The sequence below is a fragment of the Sebastes fasciatus genome, chromosome 7 (assembly GCF_043250625.1).
Source record: "Sebastes fasciatus isolate fSebFas1 chromosome 7, fSebFas1.pri, whole genome shotgun sequence".
NCBI lineage: Eukaryota > Metazoa > Chordata > Actinopteri > Perciformes > Sebastidae > Sebastes > Sebastes fasciatus.
The window spans coordinates 9,415,152-9,438,659 of record NC_133801.1 but is presented as its reverse complement, the minus strand read 5'-3'; the positions used below and the strand labels follow the sequence as shown (position 1 = coordinate 9,438,659).

General features: G+C 38.6%; 1 protein-coding gene and 2 long non-coding RNA genes across 13 annotated transcripts in view; 2 read left to right on the top strand and 1 right to left on the bottom strand.

The window, feature by feature from the left end:
• The window catches only part of LOC141771314 (uncharacterized), a 202,033-nt gene extending 178,906 nt beyond the window's left edge, over nt 1–23,127 (bottom strand). Inside the window, exon 1 of the long non-coding RNA XR_012594708.1 lies at nt 23,045–23,127. This is a non-coding gene — a long non-coding RNA (uncharacterized LOC141771314). The remainder of the gene's footprint in view (nt 1–23,044) is intronic.
• On the top strand, nt 30–10,512 carry LOC141771299 (uncharacterized). 11 transcript variants are annotated; one of them, XM_074641399.1, is made up of 27 exons: nt 30–138; nt 664–824; nt 1,090–1,209; nt 1,856–1,939; nt 3,224–3,320; nt 4,609–4,652; nt 4,745–4,828; nt 5,168–5,266; nt 5,391–5,513; nt 5,843–5,968; nt 6,467–6,512; nt 6,616–6,677; nt 6,763–6,817; nt 6,898–7,013; nt 7,125–7,208; nt 7,416–7,520; nt 7,613–7,711; nt 7,801–7,902; nt 7,988–8,077; nt 8,169–8,243; nt 8,414–8,485; nt 8,632–8,673; nt 8,922–9,026; nt 9,170–9,247; nt 9,335–9,433; nt 9,520–9,567; nt 9,735–10,512. In XM_074641399.1, the coding sequence occupies exons 1-27, from the start codon at nt 117–119 to the stop codon at nt 10,254–10,256; spliced, it is 2,760 nt and encodes a 919-aa protein (XP_074497500.1). In that variant the 5' UTR covers nt 30–116; the 3' UTR covers nt 10,257–10,512. The 11 variants fall into 11 exon arrangements, with proteins under 11 accessions (XP_074497500.1, XP_074497499.1, XP_074497498.1 ...); XM_074641398.1 differs by having other exon boundaries at nt 8,169–8,252; XM_074641397.1 differs by having other exon boundaries at nt 6,895–7,013; nt 7,416–7,526; nt 8,169–8,252.
• Nucleotides 21,219–23,134, top strand: LOC141771311 (uncharacterized). Its single transcript, XR_012594704.1, has 4 exons — nt 21,219–21,274; nt 21,564–21,592; nt 21,866–21,997; nt 22,771–23,134. It is a non-coding gene; the product is annotated as an uncharacterized LOC141771311 (long non-coding RNA).
• The last annotated feature ends 374 nt before the right edge of the window (nt 23,135–23,508 follow it).

The following is a 23,508-nucleotide window of genomic DNA, read 5'->3' as shown; positions in this document are numbered from 1 at the left end:
CCTGCTTCCCCACCCATATAACTCTCAAGCTCCATGCACACACCTCTATGAAAGTTCACAGGTGGGTCTGACAGAGAACAGGAGGATCCCTGGACAGAGGAGAAGTCTGGACCTAAATGGAGTCCACCCTCTTCAAAGGTTTGCTGTTTTTTGTTTTTTTTAACTAAGATTTGTTTAGCAATCTACTTAGTTTATAGTTTGATGAGTGTGGGCTTAATTAAATGTTGGCTATAGTCTCTTTCTTTAATCATTAGACAGCAATCACCTCAGGAATAAAGTGAATGATCCATTTGTTACTGTTTTATAGAGGTGTTTCTATGACAGATACAGCCTATTTACACAAAACACAGTCTTCTTTCCTCTTACTGTTAAGGGTGTGGCTCTGAATTGTTGTAAAAGTTAGATAATCTGCAGGATTTATAGCAAAGGGGCACCAAAAAGTAATCAATCTGCAGGCACCATTTCATTGATTTAGCACCTTATGTTTGCATTTTATTCCTCTATGCTTTAATCTGGCTGTCCATTTAAGGAAGTGGGACAATAAGGAAGTGCAGGTTGCTAGAACAGCTGATCCTCATAAGGTTTAAACATGCTGGTGACTCATCAGCTGACTTTTTAGGAATTTAAATTAAGTAATTGGTGTCTTTCTCTAATCCTGTGCAGCTCCATCTGGAGCAGATGCTGCAGGTGTCCAGCAGCCAGCGACGGCCCCTCCTGGGGGTTTGCAGCCCCTTGCTGAGGAAGCAGAGCCTGCAGACCTGGGCAAGGTGGAGGGAACTGTCAAGAGTAAACCTGGAGACCCTGCAGTAGCAAGAGATGGACAGGTGAGCAACAGAGGCATTTGAAAAACACAGAACAATCATTTCAATAAAAGGTGCATGGACTCTTATCACTTTGCCACCAAATACTCAAGAAACTTCAGTTAAAGTTGCAAAATGATTAATTCCATTAAATAAAGTAAAGAGCATTATGTGTTACTGTAATGCTCGTCAGCTCTGTTTACGTGCAAGTATTCCCACCAGACTGATTATAAAATATTTTGAAGGACACAGTAGACAATCTTTGCTTTCTCTTTTGGTGTGTCCCCAGGAGCTGTACTCAATGGACAGCTCTCTGTCCTCCTCGGACAGCGAGGATGAGGGTCTCGGCAAGAAGGACAAGAAGAAAAAGAAGAAGAAGCTGAAGAAGAAGACGAAGAAGAAGAAGAAAGTATGTGTCTCAAAAAAGCTTATCTTGACCACTAACCAAGCCATTTTCACTCTTGAACGCTTTTGCCATTATTGAGTATTTTCTTGAAAACTATCTCATCAAGTACTGCTGGTGGAAGTTGGACAGACTATGTTAGGACAGTCTCCTCATGTCTAATATGATGAAATCATGACTCCAAGATCAGCTGATCCTGTGGCTTGTTGAGGGAGTTGAAGCTACCCATGTGAGATAGAAATCATGCTTTTTGACTCGTTGTAGTACAACGTGGGCCGCACCTAGCAACAGCCAGTCAAACAGGAGGGAACTAGAAATGGAAGAAATCAGTTTATAATGCAGATCAACTGTCACTTTTGCATTGATCGGCTTGCGGCATAGCTGGAATGGGGCGTGTGTGTGTTCCTGTGTGATTCTTTGGTAAAATGGTAGCTTGTGCAGTTTCTTTTGTGTGTTGCAAAGTGTGTGAGGAGTCCCTCCCTTCTGCTACACCGCCTTCTTTTAGTGGCCATGACAAAGCTTCACTCTAGTGTGTTTGTAGTGACTCATTCATTTCTCATTTATTACTTTCACCAACAAAGGAAGGCATAAATAAATAAATTCAAAGTGCACACAGAGTTGAACAATAATGTCCCTGTTTCTCTCTCAACAGGATTCCAGCTCATCCTCATCCTCATCGTCTTCATCTTCCTCCTCGTCGTCCTCCTCCAGTAGCTCTTCAGACAGTGACAGTGAGGTATGTTGTGGTTAAAATAGAGTTATATTGCTTACATGCAACTCCTGTCTTGCTCCAACATGCTGTCATCGCATACCTTTCAGTCCCACAGAGCCCTGTCTGAGACTCACTCATGACGAGGAAAATGCATGGTTTGCGTTGATCTTTGTTTGCAAGGTTCAAGATCCTTGATGCACAGCTCCCAGGATTCTTTCAGTTGAGGCCAACTGTAGACTGAGACTGTAAAAGTGCAGTTTTGTTTATGTAAATCCTTCACAAATCTTTCCTGCAGCATTGCTAAATTAAGTCCCGCAAACAGTTTCACATCAGCTCACAGGGGATTGATAGTCCCTTCTAACTATCTCACTGCCTCAGGTGTCAAAGCTGACAATACAGTCTGTTAAGAGAATATTTAAGGGTGGAAAGGCTGTCAAATTGACTGTATTTAGAAATCTAAAAAGTGAGCTTCTATTATGTCTTTTGGCAAGTTAGGGGATCAGCACATCAACCTTCCCCAGGCCTGATTTGTCAACAGTTTCAGCTTTTGAAATAGCTCTAAGCTAAATATTACCCTCTAAAGTATTTCACCTTTTTGTATGTTTAGTAACGTTTAGCTTCAAGTGACAGCAGGAGCATGATGGCGTGATGTTTTGCATTTTCTGAGGGCGTGGGTGGAAAATCAGGAGACTCAAGACAAGCGAGCAACTCAGCTTTTGCAAGCTTTTAAGAAAGCACACAGAAACAAAGTTTGCATTCCACAGATGGGCTACCACCCATTGGTTCACCTCCGATCGGACTGACCGGTTAGCTTTAAAATGCATTGTGACAAAGAAATCACAAGAGCAGAACAACATAAAACTGGAATGCATTTCACCCTGGACTGTAGGCGGAGGCTCCAATGTCCTGGATCTGATAGCAGACAGTATCTGACAGGAGAGAGACACACCCATTGACAATGTGTAAAACACCTTCTGTATCTACCACAGAGCAAGTCAGGACAATACTGTACGCTTATGCATCCAGTATGTGTGTAATAATCGCCACATGTACAATCTGTGCATATCATGACTCTTGTATTGGTTTTGGCTAAAAGTCCACAGCAGGTGTGGATGTTTCTTATCTACCTGTATCGAAGGCAGAGAATTCTTAATATCTAACTAGTAGGTGACACCCAACCTTTATCCTGGTGACAAATGCAACACTCACTTTGCAAATAAGCTTCATGCACGAGCACACATACAGAAGAAGTTACACAAATCTAAAAAATTGCATACAATTTTGAGAGAATCAAAAATGTCTTTGCAGGATGACAAGAAGAAGAAGAAGAAGAAAAAGGAGGAGAAGAAGAAGAAGGATGGGGAGAAAGAGTTTGTCTGGGACAGTGTTATCATATCTGAGTCTGGTAAGTGGAACACAGCATTTCTCACTTACATTTTGAAACTGGTTTATGCGTTTACATGTTTTTCGATGTCAAGTCTCGATGCATTCTCCTTTATAAAAGCATATGTTGCATATCATATCCCCACCCCATGTGGTAGGCTATCGTTTGCATGTACGCTTGTATTCCAAAATCTTGCAAAAGTATTTCTGCGGTTCTTTGAAAGAAGTTAATTTCATCTTGTTTGCTGCTGTTTTACCTAAAACATTATTTTCTAATCTCTCCTTAGATTACTCTGCAAATATAGTTAAATACAGCCAGCAACAGTGGTGTCAATCGTTTGTAATACTTAAACTTAAAACTTAAAATTAAACTAATAAATATTAAAAATATAAACTTCATACATTTGTCCTTCACAAAGAGATGCAGAAGCTTATGTGGCTCAGGAGGTCGAGAGGGTCGTCCAGTAATCGAGAGATCTGTAGTTAGATCCCCGACTCCTCCAGTACACACGTCGAAGTGTCCTTAAGCAAGACACTTAACCCCAAATTGCTCCCAAAGGCTGTGCCATTGTTGTGTTAATGAGTATTTAGATAAGATCCTGATGGGCAGGTTGGCACCTTGCATGGCAGCCTCAGCCATCAGTGTGTGAATGTGTGTGTGAATGTTGGCATGTACTGTAGTGTAAAGCACTTGGAGTGGTTGGAAGACTAGAAAGGCGCTCTATAAATGCAAGTCCATTTACCATTTCTAGCTTATTACATTGTAGCACTGAGGTCAGCTCACAGAGCCTCTTGAGCATGTATTGTAGGTGGTGTCTGGCTTCTCTTATAAGCGCACTTTGGCAGAATTGAGTTAGCTTGTTTAGATTTTCCAGTCCGTCTCCCATGCCACCCTGTCGCCCACATCTACACATGTTTTGGTCATAATAGTCTAGACTGACAGTTTAAGTATACAGTGACAAAAAGAGAGTACCAGTTAGGTTGTCCTTCAAACTTTGATATGCCCATGCTGATATTTATCATCGCCAATATGGTCATTTCGTACAGCAGTAAAACAAATGTCTAGTGTGTTTACGGTAGCTCATGAAAACCTCATCACTCAGATTTTAATTTATTTTGTTTACTATAAAACTTAGATAGCTGTAGTTACTTTGAACAATATTCACAGCTGCGTGATTGTCTATAAATTCCCGTTTCTATTCTGCCGCAGTGATATCTCATCTGAATCAATTATCTGACGATAGAGATGTCTCTCAGCTGACAATGCATGTAAATGCTTTACTATACTTTACTTTATCTCATGTGTTTAGGTCCCGATGGCCATCTGGAACAGTGTGATGAAGGTCTGAATATGGTGAGAGAGAACTCAAACAACCTTCCATTTAAAAAAAAGATGTTTGCTGTTAAATTTGTCATTATAGCATTTTTGTCCTTTTCTTGCTTCAGGATTCATCAGACGACGAGAATGACAAGAAGAAAGAGAAAAAGAAGAAGAAGAAGGACAAGAAGAAGAAGAAAAAGAAGAAGAAGGTTTGTACAAATGTCCCATAATACAGCAGAGTCCAGTATATTTGATGAATGAGCTGAAGTTGGATAAGACTCTGAAAATATTTTAAAGTTTCTTCAAAATTATCTGAAAAGGTGAGTTTGAATTTCAGGGACAGTTGAGAGAAGGAGGCAAACGTTTTATCTATATAGATCTTAAAATGCTGTAATACCTCTTTTATGTCACATCCCGAAGGCACTGTCATTCAGAGACGGAGGGAAACTGGGTTGTTGTTGTTGTTGCAGGGGGAGAGTTGCCTGAATTCCCTGTTACTCTTTTAACTTTTCTGTTATTAAATATCTACCGTACTTCCTCTTTCCCAGGATTCGTCCTCTTCCTCATCTGACAGTTCATCATCTGACAGTGAGGATGAAAAGAAGAAGAAGAAAAAGAAGAAGAAGAAGAAGAAAAAGAAGAAGAAGGTATGATTTATTTGATACTATGCAGTTACAATATTGTGAATATGTTGGATGTCTGTCTGTTCCAACTCTGTGTAAATACAAATGATCAAAACTGACACGTTCATTTCTTTGTTCTTCTTTGTAGGACTGCAGCTCCTCTTCCTCAGATAGCTCTTCATCATCCTCCTCCTCTGACAGCGAGGATGACAAGAAGAAGAAGAAGAAGAAAAAGGACAAGAAGAAGAAGAAAAAGAAGGACAAGAAAAAGGTAAAGCAATGCAGATGTTGTCCAAACGAGCCTCTTGCTTCTTAGTATCTAAAGTGCTTCCACTTTATTTATTTACTTTGTAAATTAATATAATATAATTATAATTATATAATATTATAATTATAATTAATAATTGATATTATATAATTATTTAATTAATAAAAGTGTACAGTAACACATCTACAATTACAATTAATCATGTGATCTATGTTTTCTTGCCAATGACATCATTGTGTAATACAGGACTTGTTTTGCTGAATACATAATAATGTCCCACACTTTGTTGCATTAACGGCAAACTGATTCTGTTTTTGTCTTCATTGACACAGGATTCCAGCTCATCATCTTCATGTTCATCCTCATCTTCATCTTCTGAAAGTGATAAAGATAAGAAGAAAAAGAAGAAGAAGAAGGACAAGAAAAAGAAGAAGAAGAAGGATAAGGATGAGAAAAAGGTAAAAATCCTTCCTTCTTGCATTTTCACTTATTACATTTTTCTTTTTTGTTTTCTGCACCCAGGAGGCTTAGTTTTTATTATGTGATGCATTATGCAAGTATGAAGAGTATCTTAATTTCTTAATGCACATCTGTAGAGCAGTGTGTGCTCTCTTTGTAACTTTGAACAAACCAGCAGTGCACACACCCTCTGAGAAAATGAGTAGTAACCTCTGTACCTGTCAGGGCCTGTGAGGGAATGGTATGAAATGATACATAGCCTTAACACACAGACTTAACACCTCACCTCATATTCTTGATCAGCTGTATTCAAATTGTTTTCCACCGCAGAGACAATGGATGGGTCTGTCGACTGATTTGTTTATGAGCTGTCAACAAGTGTGTGTTTTTATGCGTGTGCATGTACCGTGCGCATCTGCATACAGTATAAAGGGGAAATACAGGGTGCAGTGAATACAGTAAGCCTCCCCTTGACTGTATTTGTGATTTTTCCACAGGACGAAGAACAGAATGAGCTCAGTGTTACTACTCTTTCAGCAGCTGGTGAGTGTTTCCATTTTTTAGTGACAGAAAAAAGAAATCACGATCATAATTACAGCTGAACTTGTTCCTGAGGCTGATGCAGTGTTGCTGGACTTTTCTGCAGATGGTGAGGTTGCAGGATCAAGTGCTGATGGAGATAAAAAGAAAGATAAAGCTGCTGACAAGGTGAAATACTCACAACATACTGTATGCATGCCACACATGTATGCACAAATGCACCTAAAATCATTGCTTTCTTTTGTCATGACAGGCCAAGAAAGACCTTAAAGCAGCGGACGAAGGCAAACTGTGCTCTACATTGGCAGGTACGTTGGCTACTCTGGAGGCTGGAGGCTTGGAAAAAGTGGTTGTTGTTTAGGTTGTAATGATGCTTCCTGTCCAGCAGGGGGAGCAAAGGCATTCCCTGATGGCAACCTGAGTGATGATGAGGGAGAAGGAGGGGAGGAGAAGGATAAGAAGAAGAAGAAGAAGAAGTTGAAGAAGAGGAAGAATAAGGAAAAGGTGATTAATGGGCATTACAGTTGTTATGGTGCATTACAACCACCATGTACTGATGCAACATTTAATATAGTTATGTTACAGGATAATCAAGATTCTGTGTTTTTGCTACAGGACTCTGGCTCATGCTCTGACAGTGATGATGATGATGATGACAAAAAAGACAAGAAGAAGAAAAAGAAGAAGAAGAAGGAAAAGGTAAACAAAGAGCATCAGTATTTTCAAATTGCATCACACAAATATATACGGCTGTGTATGTTATGTGGCCTTTTTGTCATTTAGTATAGTTGTACACTGTAAAACAGATCCATAAGTATTTCTGTGTGCAGGCTGGGTGATTTGAAAACTAAAAATGTCTTGTTTGTGGATATTAATGTGAATATTTGTATTTGATTTGATCCATAGGACTCTTCCAGCATCTCCTCTTCTTCATCTGATAGCTCCTCCTCAGACAGCGAAGATGACAAGAAGAAGAAAAAGAAGAAGAAGAAGAAGAAGAAGAAGGATACGGTTTGTGTCTACAACACTTCCATATATTACATTTTTCTACGTGTGCTATTTAGTGTTATACATCATCCTCGGCTCTCTCTCTCTCTTTATAGGATTCCAGCTCTTCGTCCTCCTCTTCTTCGTCTTCTGATAGTAAAGATGACAAGAAGAAGAAGAAAAAGAAGAAGAAGACAAAGAAGAAGAAGGATAAGGTTTGTATCTTAACACTTCTTTAAATTTTCTAGTACTTGTGCTGTTTAATGTTATTATATCATCCTCGGCTCTCTCTCTCTCTTTATAGGATTCCAGCTCTTCCGCCTCCTCTTCTTCGTCTTCTGATAGCGAAGAGGACAGGAAGAAGAAGAAGAAAAAGAAGAAGAAGACAAAGAAAAAGAAGGATAAGGTTTGTGTCTACAACACTTCTGTATATTACTTTTTTTAGTGCTGTTTAATGTTATTAAGTCATCCTCAACTCTCTCTCTTTACAGGATTCCAGCTCCTCTTCCTCTTCTGATAGTGAAGATGACAAGAAAAAGAAGAAGAAAAAGAAGAAGAAGACCAAGAAGAAGAAGGATAAGGTTTGCGTCTTAACAACACTTCTTTACATGTGTTGTACTTGTGCCGTTTAATGTTATTATATCATCCTTGTCTCTCTCTCTCTCTTTACAGGATTCCAGCTCCTCTTCCTCTTCTGATAGTGAAGATGACAAGAAGAAGAAGAAGAAGAAAAAGAAGAAGAAGAAGGTAAAACATGTGCAAACTCTTAACTTGTGTTGTCACGTTTGTTGTTGTTTTACAGGTTCTTGTTTTAATGGATTAATGTCACGTTCCTGCTGCTCATAAACAGTCTGATGAATGAGTCTTCATGAATAAGGATGCACTTCTGTGACTCACTGACTGATATGCTTTTCTAGAAGGACAGCTCTTCTGATGATAGCTGTTCTTCTTCCTCATCCTGCTCTTCCTCTGATAGTGATGATGATAAGGTGAGATGACACACACACACACACACACACACACACACACACACACACATATCATTTTCTGTGTTTAGTGAATTATTCATCTGCACCGAAGTTTACAAAGTTAACAGAGAAGGTTCATCATGAGTACATGTTTTTTTTCACTTTAGAAGAAGAAGAAAAAGAAAGATAAGAAAAAGAAGAAGAAGAAGGTGAGAACGTCTCGTCCTTTTTGTTTTGCATTCCAGGTTTTTGGTTGATTATATGAGTTACAAAGTTTGGTCACAGACAACTCTTTATATGTGACATTTTCTGCCAAAAACATTCTATTGATTATCATTAGTCGATGGCAGAAAGAGTGACGTGAAACAACTGAATCACCATGTCAGCGTGCATGAGGTGTTTTAATGACTAAACCAACACTTTCTGCTTGTTTCCTTGCATTTCTTTTACTGTCCAGGATTCTTCTTCTGAGTCCTCCAGCAATTCTTTTAGTGATGATGATAAGAAGAAGAAAAAGAAGAATAAGGATAAGAAGAAGAAGAAAAAGAAAGACAAGAACAAGGTAAAACAATGTGGATGTGTTTTCCAACACACTCTCCTGCTTAATGTGTAATTGTTATAAGTGTCCTATGTATATTAAGATGGGATGTCTTTAATAAAAAGCAGCAATACAGTAACACAATTCCCATATTTACATCCATGAAGGACTCAGATTTTTCTAGCAGTGATGACGACAAGAAGAAGAAAGACAAGAAGAAGAAAAAGAAGAAGGACAAAAAGAAGGTAATCTAGTGGGTGATATAAGGAAAAACTAATTTTTTTTTTACAAAACATAGATGATGGAGCGTTGCATGCTTTATATTTGAGCAGGACTCAAGCTCCAGTTCATCTGATAGTGCCAGTGGCAGTGACAAGGAAAATAAAAAGGACGACAAGAAGAAGAAGAAGGAGAAGAAGGAGAAGAAAAAGGTAGAGTACTCATGAAATGGGAATATGATCAGATTATGTCTCATGTGAAGGTGAAATGACTTAATCTTGTCCTGTTTGGCCTTCAGAGTTCGGGCTCATTGGGAAGTGAAACTGACAAGAAGAAGAAGAAGATTGTAAGTTTGCTCTTAATGTAAATGCCGTAAATCAAGCTGATTATTTCCTCCAGCCAAGAAAACCGTCGCCGTGATGATCTTTCCTCACAGTCTAATCACCTTCTGTACGGTTAACCTGATTTTCCGTTGACAGTATCCTTCATGTGGTGGTGTTGATCTCATTCCAGGAATGCCCTGATGGTGAGCAAAGCAGCGAGCCAAAAACAGAAGTTCCAGGCTCAGGTGGCAGTGCTTTTTCAGCTCCCAGTGGCAGCTTCTCGAAACCCGGCGGTGCTCCTGGCGTTGCTACTGTCGTCTCCTACGTGTCACTCCCCTCCAAACCTGTAGTGAAACTGGGGGAACCTCTGAGTCCTTCAGCTGTCTCCAAGCCCTCTGTACCTGGCTCCACACTGAGTATGGGAGATAGGTCCCTTAGTATGGGAGATAGGTCCCTGGGCATGGGAGATAGGTCCCTGGGTATGGGAGATAGGGCCGTGAGTATGGGAGATAGGACCGTGAGTATGGGAGATAGGTCCCTGGGTATGGGAGATAGGGCCGTGAGTATGGGAGATAGGGCCTCCATTCGCAGACCTCCCAGCCCCATGGAGTCCTTGATGGGGAGCCCAAGGAGGCCTGGAGACGGAACGACCCGTACCTCCTCCCACCTCACCTCTGGTGACCTATTGAAAGGCCCAAAGCCTTACCAATAATGAGATGTCATGGATCAAAATAGATGTTACTGATTTTGTTTAAAAAGCACTGCATATATGACACTCAGGATGTTGAATGTGATGATGGGATATGCTCTAATGATGCTCTCCGTGCTCTGATTTCATGCAAGAAAAAGTTGAGAAAAACTATTTTATTTTTTATTCGTAAGAAATAGCAATGTTGTGGAAATGTCAACTCACAATCTCAGGAAAAATTCAAAACCCATGCTTTGCAGAATAAAACAATATTATTTTATGTGTTTTGTTTCTTGTCTACTTCTTGTGCTGCCTTCAGGTACTGAGAATAAAGCCTCAATCAGGTGTTTCACTAAAATAAACAGTCTGCAAATGTAAATATTTAGTACATACCAGTGAAATACTGGAAACACTTGCTTTATTTTACAGCCTGCACACTATAAGGATGCTTTTTCCCCACATTTTCAATACTTTCTCAAGGTTTTAGGTTCTCCAACATCAGTTGATAGATGGATCCTACATTGGATCCCAAAAGTGCATAATGTACCATTCCCCAGTATTTTATCACCATAAAGAACATGTTATATGTTATGTTTGTGTTGTGTGTGGACCCCAGGAGGAGTAACCGCTACGCTGGTGGTAGCTAATGGGGATCCGAATAAAGAATAAAGAATAAAGAATAATCATGTAGCTACAGCTATAGAGTCACACCATTCTCCCCAGGGTTAACCTTTTAACCCCAGCAACAACCACAGCAACAACCACAACAGCACTGGGCCTTTATTAATAATAAAAAGTACCCCATATTTACGTATATCAATTTAAAAATAAATAAATGATAGGTTACCACAACCAGTGGTGAAAAGTATAAATACATTCGCTGAAGTTGCACATTTGTCTCGTTTGCTTTGATTGCACATGATTGAACTCCAAACTCATCCAATGTTAGTATTGATTCTTACTTTTGTCTTATTTGTAATGCTGATTGTGGTGAAGCCAAAGACAATTTTCAACATTGTGGACAATAAAGTTTCTAACTAACTAACTAACTAACTAACTAACTAACTAACCAAACTAACCAACTAACTACATTTACTGAAGCGCCATTTTGAGGTACTTGTACTTTGAAGTACTTGTACTCCCTTGTGTGCTACTTTAAACTTCTACTCCACCACATTTCAGAGAGAAATATTGTGCTTTTTACTCCAGTACATTCGTCTGATTGTTTGAGTTAGGCTACTTTATGTATTAAGATAGTGCAAACAGTGCACAAATGTGAAAAATCTGCTAGATCATTTCTTTAAAATGCTATTTACACGTTAATGTTAATTTTTTTTTTCTTGCCACTGTCGCATAACAATGCATGCTCATGGGGGGTCTCTTCTTGGGTCTCTAAATTATAGGGTATATGGTCTAGACCTGCTCTCTATGAAAAGCGTCTCGAGATAAATTCTGTCATGATTTGACCCTATATAAACATAAACTGAATTGAAATTGAATTATTATTATTATTATTATTACTATTATTATGATTATGATTATGATTATTAATAATAATATACAATAATTATTATAATTATTATTATAATATTATAATTATTATATTATTATATTATATTATTATTATTATTATTATTATTATATTAAAAAACTTGGAGAAGGGGAATTCTGCATCATGCTTTTTTTTAATGAATTAATTTATCACTGTTTAAACCGTCACCACATTCAGTAACCTGTCTCTCTCTGTGAGTACCTGCTTGATTAGATAAGGTGATGATTAGATGAGGTGATGAGGTGATGAGGTGATGAGTCTTTCTCAAGGTGTGCCTCAAGGTGTCCCCTAGAGGAGACATAACAACCAACACTACCATGACTTATTTATATTCCACAATAATATGTCCTACTCAGATTTACTGTGCAGGTTTGTAATGCAATGCAATGTAATGTGTGTATGTGGTGTAAACGTGCAGTCTATATATTACATAAAGGTGAATGTTGAACCCAGGTGGGAGGTTAGGGGGCGTGTTTAGGTCAGGTGGTTTGTTGGGCGCGGTCTCTCCAAGGTTTCCTCTCTCTGAGTCCTCGTGTGGTTAAAGCAGAGTTGTTTGGGAAAGCACGAACAGGAGTCACAATGTCTTTCAGTCTGGATTCAGGTAGGCTCTAATTTATGTTGACTATATTTAGGAGGAATACTTTGAATGTTTGTTTGTTTCTTTGTTGACTTTAACAACATTTTCCAAGTCTTGGTAGCAGGAATGTTTGGTGTATTTCATGTGTAGCTGTACTCCTGCTGTGTAAAGAGGTTGCTTTTGTCTCTCATCCTGTCTCTTGTGCATGTGTGCAGCTTTAGGAGATGATAAGGAAGAGGAGGTGAAGAAGGAGGAAGCTCAGAAGGATGAGTTCAATTGGTTCGGGAAGAAGGATAAGGTATAGGAGCTTTGTATGTTACACAAAAATGCTCATGTAGTTAATAATAATAATAATAATAATAATATAATACATTTATTTATATAGTATTTCTCAAAACAGATGTTACAAAGTGCTTCACAAGACAATAAAAGCAGATAAATAAAGTACAAATATGGTAACTGCTAAAACAGAACATCACAGAACATATCAATAATAATAGAAGTGGTAAAATGGTAGGACAAGTTCATAGGCATAAGAGCTTCTTCAGGTACTGAGGAGGAGGAGTAGAAATATAAAGAAACATATACACACACAAATTAAGATAGCCTTTAATCTAAACCTTGAAATATCTAGTCAGTTTAGGGATTTTCTTTAGTAGATCTTGGTCATGGTGTTCTTTCAGCCATTGTGCTTTTTTGTGCTCCGTGATTATATTTTCTTACTGACATTTTGCCACTATTCTGTCCATTAGTGATGTAATTTTTGAAAACCAAATTGACCTTGGCCCCATGATGTGACCAGGTTCATAAGATCAGCTGCTTGATTTAATTTTTTTTTTTTTTTAAGTTTTCTTATGGGCCAATAGGGGTAACGTTTTTTTTTTTCTCTGAAGTACATTTATATAATTAAAAATAATCTGTCCTACTGGACTCAAACACAATACTTGAGATTAAACCAACACAATCAGTTATTTATTCTAAATCAACTTTTGCCATTTTTAGAAGGATGACAAGGACAAGGATGACAAGGACAAGTCTGACAAGGACAAGTCTGACAAGGGCAAGGATGACAAGGGCAAGTCTGACAAAAAGCACAAGTCTGGAGGTAAGGACGAGTCTAAGGACAAGTGCAAGTCTGACAAAAAGGATGAGGACGGACACGGCAAAAAACACAAGAAGAAGGACAAGAAGAAAAAGGAACATAAGGAAGGGGGAAGCAAATCAGGCTCCTCATCCTCATCTTCATCTTCATGTTCATCCTCTGGCAGTGATAAGGTAGGCCCAAATGCTGCTGTTGAGTTTTAGAGATCTCTTGCTAATTTAATTTTTGATATAAAATAGTTTCTCTCTGGTGAACTAGCCCTCAGTGCTCAGTTTGTGATAGTGCTCCCATGTAACACTTCTGTTTGTAGTTCTCAAGACCTTTTAATAGCAAAAAGGGATAAAAAGCAGCTCAACGTGTAACCTACCTGTCACACCTCATAGTCAAAGGTCGGTGTGCATGCAACAAAACGGGTGGAACAGCTCTTACCGGCAGTGCAAGTTCTAATCATGTGTAACACACCACACCCTCCTGTGTGCGTGTGTATGCTGTGTCATTTATAGACCTTTTCAGACCTTTACAAATCATAAACATTATATATGGGCCCCTTTGTATTTCCTGTTGCAGTGTTTGTTAATGTAATACCTGACAGGAAGTAAACATGGAACAAAGCTGTTGCCATAGCAACAGAATGGCAGTGAAAAGGTCAAACTGATGTCAAGTGAAAACCCTCCAGATCTGCAGATTAGTTTTTAGTTTATTAAAGGTGCAGTGGGTAGAAATGGAGCAAATATGATTAAAACATTTTTATAAAACGGTCATTATATCCTGACAGTAGTGCATGAGACAGGTAATTGGAAAGAAATCATGTGCCTCTATGTCCTCCGGTGCTCCTAATGGCATCTGCAAGATTTCACAAACCAGAGGAAAACAACCAATCAGAGCCGAGCTGGAGTCCGCTGTCCAGCTGACGTCTATGACAGCTGCTGTCAATCACTCGCAAACTCTGACCAAATGGTCAAACTAGGCAGCGCTGATAAGATATGAATCAAAATTCTGTTAATGCCTATTTCTCGCCTCAAATGTTTTCAGAATCATCTTGTAGTGTATTCTTTAGCTGTTAAATCAGATTATTAAACAGCTGTGTTGAATGCTCTAATCTGATTTGTCAATCACGGCGCTCTGCGGTCTTTAATTTCTCTATAATAGACCGTTGCTATGTATGGCAGACCGTTGCTATGGGCGCAGTTCCGATGTCGAACTCTGGTGGACCTTTTTTTCCGTCAAAATATAAATTTCTTAGGTAAGTAGCTGTATAATAAGCGGGATAATGTACAGCGCGCGGGTCATTGTTGTGAAAGAATCCCCTTCAGCATCGCCCTGTCGGGGATTCTTTCACAGCAATGACCGGCTCGCTGTACATTATCCCCTTACTAGTTTGTGACTCGGCAGCCTTGATGAAATCAGTTGAGGAAATACCAGCCGGAGCACAGCCAACAGGAACGCTCAATGGGAACTCTCTCTCTCTCTGAAATGACCTGTGATTGGCCAAAGTCTCCCGTCACAGGCTTGATTTTTTTAAAGCCTGAAAACAGAGCCAAGAGGAGGTGCAGAAGTCTAGTCTTCTCTCAGACCACTTGAATTACAATATGCTGAAAGGTTATAATGGATTTTTTGCCCAATGATGCCAAAAATATACTACCTACTGCCACTTCAACCTGCAGCCAAACTTCTACTATCTCATCAGCTTTGGGCTGAATTCCTTTCACTTTGTTGCAGCTTTATTTAGAGGAAACAGAACAACATGTTGGTCACATTTTGTATGAATAATAGGTTTTCAATGCAGATGACTAAAGCAAAAGAGGAAAGAACCAAGCCCAGTGTGGGAGAGAAGGGGAACGGTCAGATATGGGAGTCATAAAAGAGCTGTAATCACCTTGATGAAAGTGAACACGGTGCTGTGTCTCATAGCGCTACTGTCAGGATATAGTGACCGTTTAAAAAAACAACAACTTTTTATTCATATTTGCTCAGATTGACCGACTTTAGAGATGCAGAAGGGGCTATGGCATGTAAGATGTTATTTAAATCATGTATCCTTTCTGAGTAACACTTTAATACAGTTTACAGTGTGATTATTTGTACTAACAGTGTGCAGTACCAGCACAGTACCAATAGGTAGGCTACAAGGGAACAAAATGTGAAGTCAGGGAAAAAAGGAGGTAACAATCTGGGAACTTGGAAATAATTTATGCTGTTGGTTTTTTTTAACAAACGGGTACCCGGAGGGGTACAGATAATAACAAAATGAGGACAAGTAAACTACATAGTTCCTAAATAACTACAGGTTTTTACTTTGGAACAAACAGAGGTCGGAGGTCAACAGAGGTAAAAGAGTATTGTAAGGAACATGTAGGGCTCAAGCCTACATGTCACCGTATATGTTGTAAAGTAGAGCTACTTGCAGTATGGGGTACGAAGTTGTACTTAGGGGACTTCAGATGCCTGAGGTTGTCAGGTTTATGTGGATTGACACTGTTGTTACACAGGGTGCTGTTTATTGTTGTTATGGAGCACAGTAGTAGTACAAATGCTTTTTTTTAATGATAAGTTTTCTACAATAAATACAGCTGAACTGAAACCGTGGAGTGTTCATCTTACATCCAAGGGAGGTGTAGAAAATGATTTTATGTCCAACTGTCAACTGTCATGAAGAGTAAAGGATACAAACACTATAGTCATTTTTGATTCATTGTACAGATTCAAAAATTCAAATATTATACGACCAGCTATTGTATACATAACTTTCAAACTCAGCATGTCTCTTCCAACCGTAAACTAACTTAAAAACAATTTCAACTTGCATCCAAAACTTACACTTAATACCAAAACCATAAGAAATATACAAATCATTTCTATAGCATCCTCCAACAACAGCTCCACGGAAGACCGCCTCAGCTTACTTCACCAGCAAGCGTTAATGGTTGACCTTTGTGGCCTGGGCCTCTCAGGATGGTCATGCTCATGTCACCTGTAATATTAGAATAGTATACATTTTTATCCAGTTTGTTACACCCTTATTCCCCGACGTCACACGTTGTATCACTACGTACTGTATGGGTACACCATAAGTACAAATAATTGCACAGTAAATTGTGAAAAATTATGCTCTACATTGCGGGTAGTAATCCAAAAAACTTTCTGCAGTAACAGTATTGTCCTTTCTGTCATTTCAGGAATGATGATCCTGGGAGACCGGACTTCTCTTTCAGTCTCTTATTGACAAATTGTCTGTGTGTGGTTGAGTGTGCAGTATAGTACCAACTTTTCTTCCTGTCGTTTCATTGGTGTCACAGAAACATGCTGGTTTTGTGTAAACAAATCTGCTGATTCCTAGAAATAAATGTTCTGACAACAAAATGCCTGCAGGTTTTTTTTTATCCCCATCAAGGTATTCTGTCAAGTGAAGTGTGTTTTCTTCACCACAAGATGGCGGTGTTATCTATTTTTAAAGTCAATTAAAGCTGCAGTGTGTAGAAATGGAGCAAATATGATAAAAAAAAAGTTAGTTTTTCAAAACGGTCACTATATCCTGACAGTATTTCATGAGTAATCTGAAAAAAAGCATGTACCTCGGTGTCCTCCGGTGCTCCTAATGGCATCTGCAATATTTCACAGACCGGAGGAAAACAACCAATCAGAGCTGATCTGGAGTCGGCCGTCTCTGAGCAGCTGTCAGTGACTGGCGAGCTCCAATAAAACGGCCAAACTAGGCAGCGCTGATCAAATATGAATCAATATTCTGTTACTGTAATGCCTATTTCTCACCTCAAATGTTTTCAGAAACATCTTGTAGTGTTCTGTTTAGATGTAAAATGAGAAAGTTTGTGACCCGGCAAGTACAATAAGATTAAAGCTGTTTCATTTTCAAGATTTATATTTTAAGAGTACAAAAAATGACAATGTTATTGTATGTGATTTTAATAGATGTTGTTGAAATGACAAAAACAGAAATGGATCCATTTTAGAAAAAGAATAAATTAATGAATTGTGTTTTTTAAAAAGTGTCATTGTCAGATAAATGTAGTGGAGTAAAACTTACAATATTTCCCTCTGAAGTATATTAAGAGTAGAAGTATAAAGTAGTGTAAAATGGAAATACTCAAGTAAAGAATAAGTACCTCAATTGTACTTGAGTTCAATACTTGAATAAATATATTCATGGTTACATTCAATCACTGCAGTGGAAACACTGTTGGTTCAGGTTGAACTCAACAACAATAAATTACCCCTGGAGAAAAAGCATCAAACGTACATAACAGACATGTCAGTACAAATAATTGTCACTAATAAATTGCTGTAAAAATACGGCTCTAACAGTAATGCATCTTTCTTCCGAAATACGGTAAAATATTGTATATTTTGATGCTTTTTGGAGCCAGAAACAACAAGGAACATCATCAGTATGCTACCATAAGATTTGTGGCATTATGCAGTATTTTAATTTTACCAGAAGTAATGGAGAGACAGAAGCCACCTGCATCCACCTGCAACATTTCATCGTTGTTCATCCTCCTTTCTGGAATCATACAAAAAGGTCAGTAATATGTTGAGAAATTGAAATTGGATATCTGGTTACCCAGTTTGGGATTAAGGTTACTTCTTTTAAAGTTTTTGCTGCAGTAGTGGAGGAGATTTTTTTAATTTTTTTGATAGGTGGTAATTTAAGTAACCTGTGGTGTTGTATTTTGTTTCAGCCTTGCATTCGAGTTAGGACTCGTTTCAGTCAGAGAATCTGGACTTCCTGAAAGGTAACGTTTTTGTGTACATCATTATATGCACTAACCATTTCTTATTGCACTTTATTATTAAGGGTTTCTCATAAAAACAGGGTTTGATTTGAGAAATGATTAAACTTTTAAATGTTGTGCTGCATGAAGCCGGTCTGTCCTCAGGTGACGCAGAGCTCATTCAGGTATACTGGAACAACAAACGGTGGTAATCCTGTGACAACACATACAAGTTGTTCTACATTCTCTAACATGAGCTTTCAGATAGATGGATAAAGCACACGCTGTTCCACTTTGTTTAATCAAACCATAATTATAGCTACAGCCAAAGAGTCACACCCGTCGACCCACCTTTTAACCCAAGCAACAATAACACCAGGCCTATATCAATAATAAAAAGTACTCCACATTTAAAAAATGTTAACATTGTAACTTCCCAAAGAATATATTTTGTAAGTATATCAGAATCTTAAAATAAATTAAAGCTGCAAGCAGCGTTGAACGGGCCCTCACCCCTTTGCGCACGTCGGGGGTACCCGCTGCCGTGCATTTACATGAAAGTCGGACACTGCACGCAACAGTTAGAGGGTATTTTCTGCGTGGAGCACGTTGCACTGTAAGTGACCTGTTGAGAACCTGTGGGGCATCCTTAAAAGGCACTTCTATGAGGGTAGGTGGCAGTATACAACCATTTCTTGTTGCTGGTAGGTGGCGCTATCACCATAACTCAATAATGGAACATATATGTCTTCAGGTCGGGACTCTTATCCAGCTTGTGAAGTTTGGGGCAGATTGGAATATGTAGAGTCAAGTTACAACAGCGTCCTGTGTCATGTCCTATGCCTCGAATGGTTGAGAGGTTAGGTTAGGTCGTCTGGCAGCAAGTCTCACGAGAGTTTTTGCAGATCTCAGATCAAATTTCGCAATTTACAGGCTCCCTTCTAGTCGCTAGTCTGGAAGCGACTAGAAGGGCTAAAGTCGAGTAGAGTGAACTTGCTATAACAAAACTACCAATCACTGGGCATTTTCATAATGTAATAATCACATTTAGTACCAACTCGTAGGGACTGGAAGATCTTTACTCATTTGTTGTTTTTTGTTGTACATCTGAACACTTTGTTCAAACTCTGTATAAGCTGAACCGGTTTGTCCTCTGAACACCCACACAGGTGTTTTCAGTTATTCCGGCTGATTAGACCTCTGCTCAGGCTGAAGGTGGAATTCATGAGATCACAAATCTCCATCTACCAGGTGCAATGAAAGCTGACAGGAGACTCAGGAAGATGTCAATACATTACAGTGAGCAGAGATCTAATCAGCCAAATAAACTGAAATCACCTGTGTGGGTGTTCATAGCTTTTAACGCAGGGTGCAGAACCCTCGGAACCTCCTCCACTGCCACCTCTCTGTTGTCAGTGTCATTCCTACACCCACACTGAGGTGTAGGAATTTGTGGTGTAGAGACTACAGGTAAAAGAAATGCACTGCACTTTTTTTATTAGCTTCTGGTGCCTGTAATTTCAGATATTGTACCGTCATCACCTATAATCATGACTAAAAGCATATCAGTATGTCATTTGGTACCCCGTTACACTCATGAAGTCAAAACTGCAGCTACTGGTGACAAAGTTAAGAGCGAAAAACAACAACGTTACTGGGTGAGCGATCTAATCGACGTGAAAGTCAGAGTTTGGGTGTGTCCCATTGTCACGCATGGGAAAAGATGCTGTAAAGACAAACTTATTATCTGTGTTATTTATTGGTTTTGATGTGAATTATTCACACTCTAGGGTGTTGACTTCATTAAGTCAGAAAGATTAGTGACATGGTTTGATTTGATTAAAACCTGATTCTATTGAGCAGGTTCCTCAGGCACGGCTCAACCGTTGGGGTCCTGGCACTTTCGTGCTCGGGCCCTAATGATGCAACCAGTGGTTGTAGCGAGGCCTTCTTGATTTGAAGGGGTGTAAGACAACTTTTTTTAAATGCAGTTTGCCTGTGTCTCGACATTTCATTCATTTCGGTAAAGAAAACTAAAAGTTTGGATTATTATTAAACATATAAACTTAAAAAAATATAAAAGTATGCAGTTAAAACTAAAAAAGAGAGCAGAACAGAACAAAGGCCAAGTGTCAGGGAGAAAAAACCCACAGAATTTCTCAAAAAAGATAGCCTATTAAGTAAGTAAGTAGGACTGTTCAAATAAAAAAAAAGACATTTGTATTAAAAATTCCTAAAAATAACTAAATAAAAAACTCATCTTTGATTCAATATTTACAGGAAATAATCTGCTAAAAATTCCTCCAAATTGCTTGTTTTACACAAACGTCCTGCCGTTATTGCGTTCACTATTTGGGTTAATTGTACAGTTTATCAGTTGTTCTGTACTGTCATTGTTATGCATTGACTATAATATGAAATATTGATAAAATGTCACTTAGTCAGGGGTCGTCAGATTACTCAATGATAGAAAAGGAAAGGTTGGGAACCACTGTTCTAGTTTATACTTCTGTACTCTACCACATATCAGAGAGCAATATTGGAATTTCTAACTTTGATACAATACCTTGAAAAATATCGACATTTGTAATCATTTTTGATACCACAAGGGAAAATTGAAAGGACAATTGAGGGCATAAAATTGTTATTAAAAGATAAAACATTTTGTTTTTGTCTGTCAACTCACCTTCAGAGAGAAGAGAGAGCAGGAAGTGCAGCTGGTACCTGTGTATCGATACTGCGGAAAATGAGTATTGAAACCGTTTCAAATAATCAGTATCGATATCGATATTTCGATATTTTTGACAACACTACATCCAATTTTTAAATCATTCACATTCCGCAATGATATGTCCCACTCGTCTTAACACTGTGCAGGTTTGTAATGTGCATTAAATTCTTAACTCTGAAGTCCCTGTTTGCACTTCTGTGGTAACTTGATTGTTTTACCCAGAAGGAGGTGTGGTTTTGGAGGTGTGGTTTAGGTTTAGGTGCAGTTAATCCAGGTATCCTGTGTGTGAGTCTCTGTGGTCACTGTGGTTGAGGAAAGCACATGAACAGGAGTCACAATGCCTCCCAAAGGTAGGCTCAAATTTACATTGACTGTATTTAGGAGAAATACCTTGAATGTTGTCTCTGTTGACTTCAACAACATTTTAAATCCTGGTAACTGGAGCTGAAGAGCAACAGGCATTTTTATGGCAGGTTTTGCACCTGACAGCTTAATTAATGATCCAATGTGTATGCTACAAAATGAAAATGAGTAAACAAACAGTCCCAGCAAGATGTATTTTATTTGTTGTTGTTGATTCACAGAATAAGTCAGATATTTTTTATATCTAACCTGATATTTTCGTCCTTACCTCAAAAGACCCAAAGAAGAAGTGTGATAAGGAAAAGGTAGGAGCTTTGTATGTGTTGATTATAAGTGTGGTATGAATCTAGTGATTCTAGCTGTGGCTATTATCAGGGTACGTTTCAGAAACTGATATCAAAAAGTTGCTTCTCTTGTAAATGCATTTTCGCTGCCAGCTCTTCATCACAATACACTGCAGCCAACACAATTCTTACTCTACATTGATGCATTTTGATCACTGGACTCAAACACAATCCTTAAAGACTAAACCAACACAATCAATGATTTATTCAAAGTCAACTTTTGCCATTTTTTAGGGAAAATGCGAGAAAGGGCACGAGTCACATGGCAAGGACGCCAAAGGCGGCAAGAAGAAGGAACCTAAGAAAAAGGATAAGCCAGATGTGGGAAAAAGCTCCCAATCTTCATCATCCTCCAGCAGTGATGAGGTAAGCCCAATGCTGCAATTAATTTTTAGAGACCTCTTGCTAATTTAATTTTTGATATAAAATAGGTTTATAGTGAACTAGGCTTTGCTGTGTTTGCTTTTTATTACTCCTCAGTGCTCAGATTGTGAAAGTGTTCCCATGACTTTTTAATAACATAATGTGATAAAATGCAGCTCAGCACTGCCACGCCTCATTTCAAAGGTTGGTGCCCATAACAACATACCAGCAGTGAAAGTTTTAATCAGATGTGACGCACCACACCCTCCTGTGTGCGTATGCTGTTTTTATTTATAGCTCATATTGTTGTTGAAAACCCTCCAGATCTGCAGATTCATTTTTAGTTTATCAGCCTGCAGCCAAACTTCTACTATCTCATCAGCTCTGGGCTGAATTCCTTTCACTTTGTTGCAGCTTTATTCAGAGGAAACCGAACAACACGTCGGTCACATTTGTATAAATAATAGGTTTTACATGCAAATGACTAAAGCAAAAGAGGAACGAACCAGGCCCAGGCTGGGAGAGAAGGGAAACCGGTCAGATATGAGAGCTGTTGTTGTCTAACCGTCTCAATGAAAGTGATCACGCTGCTGTCGTACCTGTAATGCTCTGACTAGACTCCTTAACAATCCTGCTCCAAAATGTTGGTGCTTGTTACGACTCATGCCACAACGATTCATACATTAAAGATACGGAAGGAGCTGTGGCATTTAAGATGTTATCTAATAAACCATGTGTCCCTTTCTGTAACAGCATTGTCCTTTTTGTCATTTCAGGAATGATGCTTCCTCGGGGACTGGACTGCTCTGTCAGTCTCTTATGATCTTGCCTATTGACTAAATGAGTGTGCAGTATAGTACCAACTTGTTCCTCCTGTTCTTTCATTGGTGTCACAGAAACATGCTGGTCTTGTGTAAACAAATCCGCTGATTCCTAGAAGTAAATTTTCTGACAACAAAAGACCGACAGTGGTCAAAACATGTTGGCTTTTTTAATGATTTAGCCACTAAAATAAAGGCTTTTTAATACCTTTCCATCCTCGTTTACCACTTGTTTTAATATTTTGGAGTGCCTGGATTGCCTTCTTGTACAAAATGCTCAAGTTCTTCTGTCAAGTAAAGTGCATTTTCTTCACCTCAAGATGGCAGTGTTATTCATTTTCAAGGTCAATCAAAGTTAAAAGTTCAAGAAGATTAAAGTAGGTTTATGATTTATATTTTAAGAGCACAACAAATATGGACAATTAATTTAGTTAAAAATGAAAATAGAATAAAAGCATACATAAATTAATGTATTTAATTTAGTCACTTCACAATGAGAAGTGTCAAATAGTTAAATAGCTCTTTTGGACTGAAACTATTGAAAATTGAAAACCTTGGTCCTCACTGAATGTGCTTCATTTGACCTGAGCTGACACATCATATGACATGACATACAAGCTGTTCCACATTCTCTAACATGAGTTTCATTGTTACTATAGATCAGGGGTGCCCAATACGTCGATCGCGATCTAC